The sequence below is a fragment of the Pleurodeles waltl genome, chromosome 7 (genome assembly GCF_031143425.1).
Source record: "Pleurodeles waltl isolate 20211129_DDA chromosome 7, aPleWal1.hap1.20221129, whole genome shotgun sequence".
Taxonomy (NCBI): Eukaryota; Metazoa; Chordata; class Amphibia; order Caudata; family Salamandridae; genus Pleurodeles; species Pleurodeles waltl.
In genome coordinates this window covers 128096188-128110438 of record NC_090446.1, presented here as the reverse complement: position 1 = coordinate 128110438, position 14251 = coordinate 128096188, and the positions used below count along the sequence as shown (strand labels likewise).

The 14251-nt window shown below is 45.0% G+C and overlaps 1 protein-coding gene across 1 annotated transcript in view; it reads right to left on the bottom strand.

The window, feature by feature from the left end:
• The window catches only part of LOC138303832 (sodium-dependent lysophosphatidylcholine symporter 1-B-like), a 121583-nt gene that overhangs the window by 52384 nt on the left and 54948 nt on the right, over positions 1-14251 (bottom strand). Inside the window, exons 6-9 of the mRNA XM_069243297.1 lie at positions 10582-10766; positions 6994-7084; positions 4500-4621; positions 843-926 (exon numbers count right to left, since the gene is read on the bottom strand). Coding sequence (XP_069099398.1) covers positions 843-926; positions 4500-4621; positions 6994-7084; positions 10582-10766 — 482 coding nt within the window. The remainder of the gene's footprint in view (positions 1-842; positions 927-4499; positions 4622-6993; positions 7085-10581; positions 10767-14251) is intronic.

The window sequence follows — 14251 nt, the reverse complement described above, 5'->3', positions numbered from 1 at the left end:
TTACATATCTGTAGCAGAAACTGGTAGCAATGGACCAGAGCAATGTATAAGATGTCCCCCCCCCCAAAAAAAAGTGCTATGACAGGGGTTGAAACATGGTAGTGAGTAGAGGTACACAATAGGGAGGGAGTTAAGGAATGGAGAGGGGGGTGGTAAGTCCTCAGTACTTTCCATAAGGGTGGAAGAGAAAGAGGCTGTGGATCTCAGCTGAGAACGCTAGGCATCTTGTTCTCTCTTTCCAGCATTTCTTTGTTTACAGCTTGGCAATGAGGCTACTGGTTGTCTTGTGTGTTACATTTACGGTCTTAATCTTGTTTGCTAGATATGGTGGGAGGTCGGAGTGGACTGCCTTGTAGATGATACAGCAGATATTGAAAATATGGGTGGGAGGGAGAAGCCACTGTAGTTTCCTGATGGCCAGGGTGATTCTAGCAAACGTTTGTGAACCTCTAATGAGAAAGACTTCTCTTTCTTCCATAAGAAATTTGTAGTTACTGACAGAACCATTCTTACAATACTCTTTGGTGGTATTTTGAACATCTCTGAAACTTCATATTGGTAGGTCACAGTGACAAACCTCAGAAGGTGCTGTGACGGAACAGTCAGAGGTAGGATGTGACAGAAATGGTCCCAGAGCAGAAATGGTCCCAGAGCAAGTGAAAGTGGAAGGCAATAGGTTACAGTGGCAAGGAAGATGGGATAGAGTTTGTGCACATGAAGCATAGAGCTGGTCACACTGTGGCCGCCACCTGCAATATAGCTGTGCACTGTTCAAAGGAAATTGTGATGGAACTAATTTGAGTGATTAGGACACTAACCGCATGGGTCTTTTATACACTTACCAGCATGATGACAACGAGGTGCTGGAAACTCCCAGCCAGGCCAGCAGCATGAGTGCAAAAGAAAGCAAAGATTCCTTGTGCAAGCTGGAGATGAAAAGAAAAGACCCCAGGTCAGTGAACTGCTTGGTACAATGGGACAAGTTCAAGGAAAGAATGAAAAACAAGGAAAAGAGAGCACGAAAACAATGGACAGAGGAAAAGAAGGGAGGTGAGAGAGCGGGATAGGGTGAGGAAGATGAAGAGGAAAAGGGAGATCGTACAGAGACAGGGAGAGAGAGGAAGGGACGGAAGAGTGCCGAAGAGGAGCGAGAGGGAGGGAAGAAAGAGTGAATGGCAGCATGAGAGGTATGGAGAGAGAAAGATGGAAGGAGCGCCAGGACAAGGGGAGAGTGGGGATAAAGGATCAGGAGGGAAAGGCAGAGGAAAGTAAAGAGGGAGACAGACAAAGCCAGTGAGAGGAGGGGCAAGGAGAGTGGGTGCAAACCAGGAAACCAGAGCGTTCTGGCCAATGCTCAGATACATGCACCAAAACAAGCTGAAAAAGGAATAGGGTAGGAAAGAATGCATAATGGCTATGTTTCAAAACCACTCCGTATCTAGGTCATGTCAGACATTGTTGTCTCTGAAGCCTTGTCCACGGCCTTGGTCACATGTGAACTTGGCTTTTTAAGCAAGCTATGCATAAATACAAACCCTCTGTCCGCCATCAAAGGCCTTAGGATTTTTAAGTGGATGGGATGTGAAGATAAACAAAAGATACAATCAGGAACATGTCTAGTAGACAGACCTGCATAAACTGCACTAGGCTCACACACAAAAAGTACACAACAGAATCTATACAGTGACTATGTCTAATACAGTTTCAGGCGATGGATTGTTACTGTAATACTTTAGTTGCTGGGATGTCATTCTTCAGTGTCACCAACAACTGATGGATGATCGTGCCATATATGAGTATCTGCAACAGAAGATACCAAGTATGGGCTACTCTTCGCAGAGCTCAGGAGACAGCGGATCAGGACATCAGATTTCAGCTTACATATCTCTTACAGGAGGGGGCAAACCCAAGTATAATCACATGGGAAGTCACTCGCCTGGATTCTGAGAAGTGCCCAAGTTGAACCCTAAATCTGGTCACAGATTCTCCAGATGCAAAAGGGAGGCATGGGTTCTTGCAGTATTGCTACAAGGACTAGACATTTAATGTAACTGCCTGACCTGGTTAGAAACACAGGACACACAGGGGCTACTGGGCCACAACCATGATGGTTGGAGCCATTTGACTCTCTTGTCCTTGGGTCCATCATCCTACCGGTCTGCAAACTGGGCCAAGTAACCCTTTCCACACTTGACTCTCAAGGGACTGAATGCGAACAGCCAAAGGCTTCTCAGGGAGGTAGTGTGGAAGGCAGAGACTCAGACCTCCACAGTCAACTAAAAGGTCCAATAACATACAGTACTCGTCTTGGAAAATGAAAAGTACTTTAACAGAACAGCAAAACGTAATACAGCACACAGTAATGTGGTTCAGCTACAGAGTTCTAGTACACTGTGGGCTCAAAGCAAATCCTACAGGTCCCACACCCACCACCACAGTGTTCTAATTTGGTGGTTAAGATTCCTGGCACTCGTTACTCCTTTCAAAGGGCAGTTCTTTCACAAGACAGTGGGGGTTATTACAACTTTGGAGGAGGTGATAATCCGTCCCAAAAGTGACGGTAAAGTGACAGATATACCACCAGCCATATTACGAGTCCATTATATCCTATGGAACACGTAATACGGCTGGTGGTATATCCGTCACTTTACCGTCACTTTTGGGACGGATTAACAACTCCTCCAAAGTTGCAATAACCCCCAGTCTCTCTACGAGCCCAGCCTTGTGTTCATTTGTTTACCCATCTGTGAGAACAGGGCACAGTGCTGCATTTGTGGCGACGCGTCTTTTGGAGTAACACAGCTGGCTTCTGACATGGGGCGCCGAGTCGGCACCCGTGGAACTTGAATCTCCTTGCTGAAGAAAGGAGCATGATTGGCTTTTTTCAGTGGTCACCTGTCTTTGGCAATTGCTCTCTAAAGCTTATGCGGGGTCCTGCCCTACAGCAGTGATGACATCTTTGTTCATGATACAGCAACAGCAATAAAACAGACCCCTCAGGTCGCAGTGGAGATGCCGGATAGCAGAAGCATAGGGAGACAGGATGACTCCTCTCAGTTTGGGCCAGTGCGGGTCACATTCTTGAACATAAGTCAGCTTTTTTATGTGCTCCACAAGCTTTGATCATGACTGGATTTCTTCTCCTGCAGGACTACACCCCCCCTTCCCTCTCTGAAAATTCAGGCAGGCTTCTAGGTGCTGGGCAGATCAAAAGGTTCTCCAGCACGTTTTGCAGACCTGAGGTGATGTCCCCTCACCTATGGGCATTATGCAGACACCAGCCCTCGAACACTGCATCTCGTGCAATACTTTGAGAGGCACTTGTCCTCAAATCCTTGATCGAGAAGAACTTGGAACTGGTACAAAGTGGTTTGGTTTAAGTCTCAGCTTTATACTCATTCCCCCTACAGGGGATACTGATATATTGTTAAAATCTAGGAATCGGTTAGAGATGCTTCCCTTTCAAATGTCATTTTTTGGCTTAAGTGGAGACGCAGACATTGTGCACCGTATGAATCTCACAGTATGTCGTGATGATTCTGCCTCCAAGTAGGAGGATCCAAAAACATAAGCACAAAAAAGTGTAAAGACACTGCACCCGACTCTCACCACCCTTCCTCTAGTAACAGTCAGGGAAGGGCAAATAGGTATGCCCTCTCTGGAAACTTCCACACCCTTAACAGAGCCTACAAACGTACCCCCCTCTTCCATAACCTCCACAACAAGGCAGTGCCTGTGAAGGACTAATCAGCAATTCTGTATAAAAAGGTTATCGTAGAATTCCTAAGGCTAGCCCTGCCTCCATCCTATCTCTTATCAGTGTCTAGGCCTCTTTCCTTTAGCATCAGTAATGCAGGCAATATACTTTTGCGGCTGGGGGAAGCTGTATCCAATCTACTATTGTGCCAAGGTTATCCAAAATGAATAACACGGACCCCAGAAATCAGAATCCTACCACTAACCTGAACGTTGCTACCAACTACACTCACGTGTCTGTGTGAACTGGAACTTCACACGGATGGGACTGGTAGGCTGCACTCCACCTAAAGCAGAAAAAAGGTCTTCTCTGTATTATCAATACACAGAAATATCAGTATGCTGCCACCACTGCTTCATGTCAACAACCCAGGACCCAGACAGTGGTCTCATGTCACTACACAGCGCAAGCTTGGTGGCCCCTCCAGTCATCGAACAGGTTCTGGACTCTGAAATCACCACGAACGGGTTTATGCTTTCATCACACACACACTAGTTTAGCATATCAACTGGGCCAACAAAAGTCAGGATTCCAGTTTCACATGCAGCTGGGTCACTCAGGTCAGGAATACATGCCTGTGTAGCATACACTCCTGTGCCAACAATGACACAAACACATATAGGAAGTGTGCAGAGAAACAGTCACTGGAGCTAGCTATCACGCATACACCATCCAGATTTCCAAAAGAGTGGATTAATAAAAGGAGGAGAGCAAGACAATGGAGGGAAAAAAGGCTTGACACCTGAAAGGCGAGTGAGGCTGAGAGGAATCCCATGATTAGTCGTGTGTATGGTTTATGCCCCAGGATCACTTTGAGGCTGCTGAAGAAGGGCAACTGAGATTTCAGTAGCGGACTTAGGGAACCTATAAGAGAAACACAGTGCAAAAAAGTAGAGTTCCACTTGGGGATAGATTAAGAATGTATGTTTTTAGTCAACAATACTAATATTATATTGGATAAGCCATATTATTTGGCTGAAATCAATATTTCAAAAAGATATTGCGAAAACTTGTTCACCAACAACCCACATTATTACATTGATAAATATATACAAAAAACAATGTCCATAGTGCATATTAAATTACATTCAAATATAGTTTCATTATTTAAGTGTCCATGGTGCATATTACATTGCCTTAAAAAATACTTAATTATTTCTTGAACCAGAACATTATTGCACTTTTCCAAATGTCCAAGGAATACTATGATTCCTGTTGTTACATTCTATAGCAAGATGTCCACTTTTTACTTCTGGTATGTGGTCCTGTAGACAGGACAGCCACCCGATTTGGAGGTATGCATACACCCAAAACCATGGTCCTATAACCTCCAGTGATGTGTTCTTTGTGGCTCAGGGGGTGATCATGCTCCTGTTGTTGAGTCTCAATGAGTTTTGGCCATGAATGCTGGCCTCATCAGGACTCAACAAGATCAAGTGCCCAGCCACACAAACGATCCAACGCAATGGGGAAATAAATCCCCCTAAAATGGATCGCCAACGAAGGTCGAATCTTGATAAATTTGCAGGGACTTGGGTAGTCTAAATCTGTGCTTGCAGGCTTGATCATGGGCAGAACTCAAGCTGCTCAAAGCACGGACTGCAAACAGGTATTTCATCTACGCAGAGCTTCCAATCTCAGTAGCCACAGCTCCTTACCAAGAAGGGGGACCTTTCTCAAATACTGCACCTCGGCATGGCCCAGGAGACGCATAATATTTGAGAGAGGTCTCTGCTTGTAGGCTGAAACGAGGAAGAGTGCACTTCATAAGCTAAATTAATCACTATATAAGTTTACTTATTCCATGATGTGACCTCTTCAATACACAAGTATTCAGTCAAGAGGTCATTCAACTTTGAGAATCTACCTTATTCTTGTTTCTGTTCTGAAGTTCTTAATATTCCAAAATACCATAATCCATTAAATGATTTCCTAAACATCCAATGCATTTCATCACTTTTGAGGCTTTTTCAGGGCTTGATTAGATAAGTACAATATTGTATTTCACATTCTCAATCGTGTTATGTCGGCCAATTATTTATGAGCACTCGAGAAGTGCAATGCTAAGAGCCAACCTTAAGCAACCACTACTGAAACTAAATCAGAGTCTGTGCACTACTAATTAGGAACATTAGCTGCTAATGTAAATTGAACAGAGGAGCGATGGACGGGCATACAGATGGTGATGAGCATAATAACCATGAAACACAAAGATTTCATGCATTCATAGGGGAGGAAGTAGCATTACATTAATACGCATGTGATATAGGTTATGCTGTACTGTAGAATTTACATAGCACTTCATACCCCTGACTAGGCCGGAAGGGTTCTCTGGTGGCTATAGAGAGATGACATACATAGATGAACGTGTCAAAGAGGTGACTGGGGTGAACAGAGGTGAAGTCAGTTCATTTGGGTATATACAGAGATGACATACTATCCAGAAGAAAAAAATATTATGAAGATAGAGACAAATGTGAAGCAAGTGGATCTGGAAGATTTAGAATGGTGATGTGGTCTTTCTGTTGGTGGAGAAAAAGCCTTCGGGGGTCATTATGAGTTCAGCAGGTGGTACTGCTGCCCACCAAACTCATTCCCCCACACTTCACCGCCAGTGCTGTGATTTTTCCGCTGGGCCAGCGGGCTGAAACAATGCTTCCGCCCGCCGGCCCAGCGGGAAACAGGGCCTTTACATTGATGCTGGATCATAATCGAGCCGCTGTCAATGTGGCGGTACGACGCGTGCAGCAGCACCCGTTGTGCATTTCACTGTCCGTAATTCGGGCAGTGAAATGCACGATGGGGCTGTGCATGGGTGCCCGAGTCACCCATTCAGTCAGCTTTTCCCTGGCAGTGTAAACCGCCAAGAAAAGGCTGGCAGAATGGGACTCATAATCCCCAGGACTGCGCTGTTTGCAGCGCTGCCATGTCGGATCTGAAACACCAAGACCGCCAAGCTGCCTGGTGGCGGCAGTCTGGCGGTGGTGGCGTTTCCACCATGGCAAGGCATCTCCGGCAGGGTCATAATATGGCGAGCAAGCCACCACTACCGCGGCGGTCCGCCCGCCATCTGTGACTTATAACGAGGGCCTAAATGATGAGGTGAGGGATGTAGTGTTGAATAAGACATACTTAGGGGGAGACATGGGTTCCATACAAAAATTCAGGGTGGAGACACTCGAGCGTGTATGCCGGGTTATACATGTGTGAGCTAGGGTAGTGAATGGAACTCTTACCAGACTGCTCCTTCACCCCAATAAACAGGATCAGACAGGAGATGCAGTAAAGTCCCCCGATGACCAGGGCTGCAACGGTGTAGGCCCATTGCTAGAAGAGAGAAAATGTAGACCCTTTAAGTCAAGAGTAACCCATTTCTGTCACCCTTTCTTCATAGTTCCCCTTACCTTCTTCCCTCTGCTGGTCTCAACCAAAAACAAGCCGACCCAACCCACCCACCTACCCATCAGAACAGTCAGAAATGCACAGCTCATTCACTACAGACTCCATCCAAGAAAGGATTCTAACCCCTCACTGCCTTCCCATGCGCAGATCAAAGTCTGCACAGGTCCTTCTTCAGGAATACATACAGTTTCCAGCAGGCACCATCAAGCAACACATCATTTTTTATAATTGGTGTCTGTTTGTTCGAACAAACCTACTGTCAAGTGTGCTGTTCAAGACTATATCAACACCCATTGCTCGGACCTTGTCAGCTTTCCCCAGAATAGATGTCGAGCAGATGATAGCATTAGAACAGATAGGAGCAGCAGTGCCTGTGCTTTTGTCACACCTTTACTCCGCCTCGGTAAGTATGCCTAAGTTCTGGCTTGTACAAAAACAACAGATGATGGACGGAATGTGGAACAAATCAAGCATTCACCCCCAGTCACAGATCTGGGTTTAATTCATCAGTTTTTGTGCTCGCCATGCCATTCCAGTTTTGACGCAGCCATATGCAAATCAGTTTTGACCCGGATTCCCATGGGAACAGTCCAGCCTGAACTACCAGGCCAGGTCCTCCCTGGACCAGAAACAAGCATCCTGGGACCGGTTTAAGGGTATCACCCCTCATCAGTCACGGAAGCTTGAATCTGGTGGTATAGCGAGCACGGGACCCACGTCTGGGCACACCCTTCCCACTTGGGCAACAAATGCAAAAACAACAGATGATGGCTAGAATGCAGAACAAATCAAACATTCACCCCCAGTCAAAGATCTGGGTTTAATCCATCAGTTTTGTTTTGCTTGCCATGCCATTCCAATTTAAGCTCTGCCTTGTATAAGTGCCTTAGTTTTCTCAACAGCTTTGCTGCTAGAGCCATACATAATGCATTCCTTTTCCAGTCTCTCCGAGCTCAAAAATCAGCTACAACAGCCAGTTAATTCAAAAACTTCATCATAAAGACTTGTGTAGACCTGAAGAGTACTTTCTGGATGTTACAGCTTGGAACAAACTCTTCCAAACTACATACAGCTCAAGTAAGAAAGAATTGTGCCTTGACCATGACTTGACAGGATGGCCTGCCTTGAGCCTGACTTAACAGGCTATCCAGCATGTCTGGATGTCCATTAGCACAAAGAGAAACCGAGTCATCATTAGATACTCAGACCACCTCGATGCCGCCAGAAATATTATCCAAATTTGCAAAGGAAGAAACCAACAAATGCAAGTGCAAAGCCCAAGCATATACGGTAGTGGGCTTACTCAATGCATTTCCACACTTCCTAATGCTGCTTATTATTTTTTTTTCACAAGACTGGCTCCATTCAGCGTGGTGTCAAGCTAGGTTATGTGCCCACCATCTGTGCTTCAAAAGTGTCAGTCTACACTTAGTGGTATCCATCCAGAGACCTCTGATAATGGCCTTTTGTTAGAAGCAACACCTCACCATCATATAAAGCCCCAATATTGTATCCATGGTACTTTGTGAACATTGCAGTTCATCTATTGACTCTAGAACAAATAGTAGGTTCTGGAGTACCAGCTGATTTTGCTCTCAGATTCAGCTCTGTAACCACAAGTCAAGGCAGGTTCCAGGCCACTAGCGGGACTTGGGGGGGGTGGGTGGGGGGGGGGGGCTGAGGGGGGGCATTATGAAACTTTAAACACAAACACCAGCAAACAAAGTCACAGTAATCAAAACAACAGCACCTAAACCCAATAGGAATTCACTGATGCTTTTAAGGGCTCTAGTCCAACTGGGCTAAAAAATGTTTGTGATTGCGGACAACAACTGCTATTGACTGCCTCCCTAAAGTCACACTGACAAAATGACTGCCTACCAGCAGTGTAAACCAACCCAGAGTCTGGTGGCTGTGTACACATTTAGTACCGGAATAACTCTGAGCCTTCTCAAAGAAAGGGCATGGGTTAACAAAGGCCCAGTAATTTAATGCACAACAGTCACTATATTGGTGATGCTATGTTACGGTGTGTTATAAAACTGAATAAATCCTGGCTTGAGAACCATAAAGGCTAGAAACATCTAGTTTTCGCCCACTGCCCAACATTTTAATGGAACTTTTAGTATACAAAGTTCTCAAAGTGATACCTCTGACTGGAAAATCACCTTTAGCAATTGTGAAAACGTTTGTTACACTATATTTGTTGGAAGCCTAACACTATTCCCTTAAGTAGGCCTTCAGTGCCTGCCCCTAGCTATCAATGGAAAATCACAGAACCTAAGGGAGGCTTGGCTAACCGTTTCAGTGCAAATATCGGGCAATCTGAGTCAGCAGGCTGAACATACAGCTCCTCTCGCACATTGCTATGTGCTTCCAGCATTCATGGTCTGATCTAGAACCTCCCTGAGGGGCAATGGAAAGGTACGCAACAGAGAAGAAGTTTCCACACTTGAACTGAGGTCTTGCTGATATCCTTGGAAAATGTGATCACCAATGTAATGCCCGCTCCTTCAATGTACATGCAACCTGCTCTGTCACTGGCCCTTGTGTTGCCCAATGTTTTGAATGTTTGTAGGTTAGTTCTTTAAACGCTATTCCCAGTCCTTCGCTCCCTTCCAGTCCACAGCGCATACTTATTAGCCACTGGTGGCCCTGTCCCATTTTAGGGATAAACATGTAGTCTCCACCCTAGTCACTGTGCATTGTGCTGATGCAGGAGCCAGGCATTATTTAGACACAACACAAAACCACCCAACCCAGAATTATACACGGTTACATAATAAAGAACATTCCTAACAGCACATTTTCTTACAGTCCACAAACAATACAGTAAGTTGCAGTATGCCCCAGACTACGTCTCCCTGAGAGCGCCTTAGAATAGACCGAATTCAGCACATAATTTCACAGCAGAAATAAACATTCCCTCTAGCTCTGTAGGAATGAAAGTCCATGTAAGGCAAATTAAACCATCTGTTTTCTGGCAGTGGATTTGTCAGTCTGTGAGCCCATTGTTGGAGCTCTACATGTTTGCTGCTCTTTAATACTACGTTTAGCAGTAGAGGACAAGACTTTGCTGGTGAGGGCTCCCGCTCACAAAGCTATGGGAAAGAACAGATCATTGGTGCCGACTGATTACAGAGCAGGATCAGTAATCTAGATAAATTACTTAGTAAGAAATAACAGAGGACAGATTTTCTTCATCCTCTGGTATTGACTAAGCGCTGGGAATAAAGAAGAGGGAATTAATTACCACATGCACCCCCACACCTTCTCTGGCCATGCACCGGGAGTCTGTGCATGGTCCTGCATTTCGTTTGGTAATTGCAAGTATGAAGTTTAACCAAGTAAGCATGAGGCTGAAGAAGCAGAGGCAAGGGGATCTCACTGAGAAGCAGGGTGAACAGAAAGGCTGCTCTCACCGTATTCTCCAGGGTGTCCGTGAGCCCGGAGGTGCTGCTGAAGAGTGTGATGTTTTCGAGGGTGCCATTCACAACGGTGCCATTATCTGCTCTGCACAAGTCTGCCATGCTAGCGTGGTAGTGGCCGACGATCTGGCCCTGGATGGTGGCCCCGATCAGGGTACTTAAGACTTCCACGCCCATCCCTGCATGCAAACAACAATGCAGATTAACAACAACCGCATGGAAATATGGATCCCGGAGAAGGGAGGCATGATAGAAAACCAACCCAGAGTGCAAGACGAGGATGGTGATGCAAGTGAATCAATCACAGAGCTGGGAGACAGCCAGAAAATGGAGCAAAACATCAACATGATTGGAGCTGATTGTATAGACCACATAAGAAATCTGCATGCTCAGACCAGCAAGCAACTGAGAACCAGCCACCAAAGTCTGGAAACCTGTGCCTTGAGGTAACAGGTCAGTCAGTTTGAAATCTACAGTGGGAACTCCTCTTCCAGGATCTTCCATAACTCACTTTGCACGACACCCACTCATGTGGCTTTGCTATAACCCAGTCAGCTTGGTGCTTCATTACTCTATTTTGCTGAAGTTGTGGGACACATCCCAAACTAGTGAAGCCAATTATGGAAGTCCAACGCCCTCATTACAAGTGGCCTGGTAACTGTAATATTTATTGTGCGAGATAAAATCTGACCTTGCCGGGTTGGCGTTTCTCAGGTGTGATGAATACCACCCAAATACAAATTTGTAGAGAACAACATGCCAATGTTGGTGCTTCACACAATACAATCCATACGTTCTGATAAATTAACTGGCATTCCTCCAAAAAATATCAGCAGGTGTGACGCACCAATATATATCACAAAACTCATAACTGAAAGATATACGGTAACAGGAGTTACCACATATATCGCCATGAACAGGGTCACTGATAATGATGACTCAAGATTCTATAAAGCGCTTAAGGTAGCCCTGAGTGCTCCTATGTGCTGAAAAACTAAAGCGTACAAACACACAAATAGAACAATATGCACAAAGCCGGAAAGGAAGCTACATAATTCAGTAAGCAGTAGTATCTGCGCGGGTGGGGTTATTTATGGTCTGCAATGTGTACACTACTAATGATTAAGCATGCTGTAAAGTCTTCTAGTATTAAGCCCCAAAATATTTTGTTTCTGACTTATTTTTTTTCTTAATTTCTAAATTGACAAACGGAGATAGGCGTGGCAAGGATCTTTGTTCAACCTCCATTTTACAAAAGTCTATTGGTACTATTTCATCTTAGCCCTTTCCTATTCCTACCCTTGTCAGTACGCTGCCTCCTAGACGCATTACAGGAAACTATTTTTCAGAGCTGTAATAATAGAAGCCCAGTATGGTTATTACCAAGGATGCATTTTGGAGTAGTAGAAAGCCCTGCCGCAAACACTGAACGTTTGTGTACAGCCTCAAACTGTGACAGGCACCACAAGGCTTGAAACTAGTTAGTTTCTTCTGAGACATATTAAAAAAAATGCCCCACTGGTAGAACAAGGGAGTCAAAAAATGAATGATGGGAGCTCGTCCGGATCTGCGCTAATGGTGTGGAAGAAAGGGATATGGGGTCAGTGTGGTGAGATGGGCCCTGTGTGGGGGCTGTGGACGCCGCTTCCGGCTTGGACAGTGCCATGCGGAGCTAAGCAGCGCCGCCTGCTGGTATGGAGGGGGACTGCTCAGGGGGGTTTCTGGATCCGGTCCGATACCTGGGGAGTGTTATAGCGCAAGGGAAATTGCACTGGAAGTCTCCATCAGATTAGCTCATCTACCATTCACCTGAAACCACATAGCCCCCACTTATGATCAAACCTAACTGGTATTATATAATTTATCACAAAGTAACTGGAATACATGCATACAGTTTTTTCTGGAGAGCATGCGACTAGTCACAATAACCAGAAATAACTTCTGGATTACCCACTAACCTTGGGTTCCAAAGTACCATGCGCTGTAAAGCTCTTTAACACCTCATTAGGGGGTAGTAAGCGCTTTATAATGAAAATGTCACTTACCCAGTGTACATCTGTTCGTGGCATCAGTCGCAGTAGATTCGCATGTTCTGCAATAGCTCGCCATCTGGTGTTGGGCCGGAGTGTTACAAGTTGTTTTTCTTCGAAGAAGTCTTTCGAGTCACGGGACCGAGTGACTCCTCCTTTTGTCTCCATTGCGCATGGGCGTCGACTCCATCTTCGATTGTTTTTCCCCGCAGAGGGTGAGGTAGGAGTTGAATTGTAGTAATAGTGCCCATGCAATGGAGTGACTAAGTATACACCTATTTAAGGTTGAGATGATACATATATAAATAATTGAAGGTAACTTCCAAACTGCTACAGGCTCCCGGGGAGGCGGGTGGGCACATGCGAATCTACTGCGACTGATGCCACGAACAGATGTACACTGGGTAAGTGACATTTTCAGTTCGATGGCATCTGTCGCTGTAGATACGCATGTTCTGCATAGACTAGTAAGCAGTTATTTCCCCAAAAGCGGTGGATCAGCCTGTAGGAGTGGAAGTAGTCTGAAATAATGTCCTTAATACAGCTTGACCTACTGTGGCTTGTTGTGCGGATAACACGTCTACACAGTAGTGCTTGGTGAATGTGTGAGGCGTAGACCATGTGGCTGCCTTACATATTTCTTGCATTGGGATGTTTCCTAGAAAGGCCATGGTAGCACCTTTCTTTCTGGTTGAGTGTGCCCTTGGTGTAATGGGCAGCTGTCGTTTAGCTTTAAGGTAGCAGATTTGGATGCATTTAACTATCCATCTGGCTATACCTTGTTTTGAAATTGGGTTTCCTGCATGAGGTTTTTGAAATGCAATAAAGAGTTGTTTAGTCTTTCTGATGTTCTTTGTTCTGTCAATGTAATACATCAATGCTCTTTTGACATCTAATGTATGTAGTGCCCTTTCAGCTACGGTATCTGGCTGTGGAAAGAACACTGGAAGTTCCACTGTTTGATTTAGATGAAACGGTGAAATAACCTTTGGCAAAAATTTAGGAATGGTCCTTAGGACGACTTTATTTTTGTGTAGTTGTATAAAAGGTTCCTGTATAGTAAACGCCTGAATCTCGCTTACTCTTCTCAGGGAAGTAATGGCGATGAGAAATGCCACCTTCCAGGTTAGGAACTGTATGTCGCAGGAGTGCATGGGTTCAAAAGGTGGACCCATAAGTCTAGTTAGGACAACATTTAGGTTCCATGAAGGAACAGGTAGTGTTCTTGGTGGTATAATTCTCCTAAGGCCCTCCATGAATGCTTTAATGACTGGTATTTTATATAGGGAAGTTGAATAGGTAGTCTGCAGGTATGCAGATATTGCTGCAAGGTGAATCTTAATGGAAGAGAAAGCTAGGTTAGATTTTTGTAAGTGAAGCAAGTAACCCACTACATGTTCTGGAGTTGTGTGTAATGGTTGTATTTGATTAATATGGCAGTAGCAAACAAACCTCTTCCATTTACTTGCATAGCAGTGCCTGGTGGATGGCCTTCTTGCTTGTTTTATGACTTCCATACATTCTTGGGTAAGTTGTAAGTGCCCGAATTCTAGGATTTCAGGAGCCAGATTGCTAGATTCAGCGATGCTGGATCTGGGTGTCTGATCTTTTGGTTGTGCTGTGTCAACAGATTT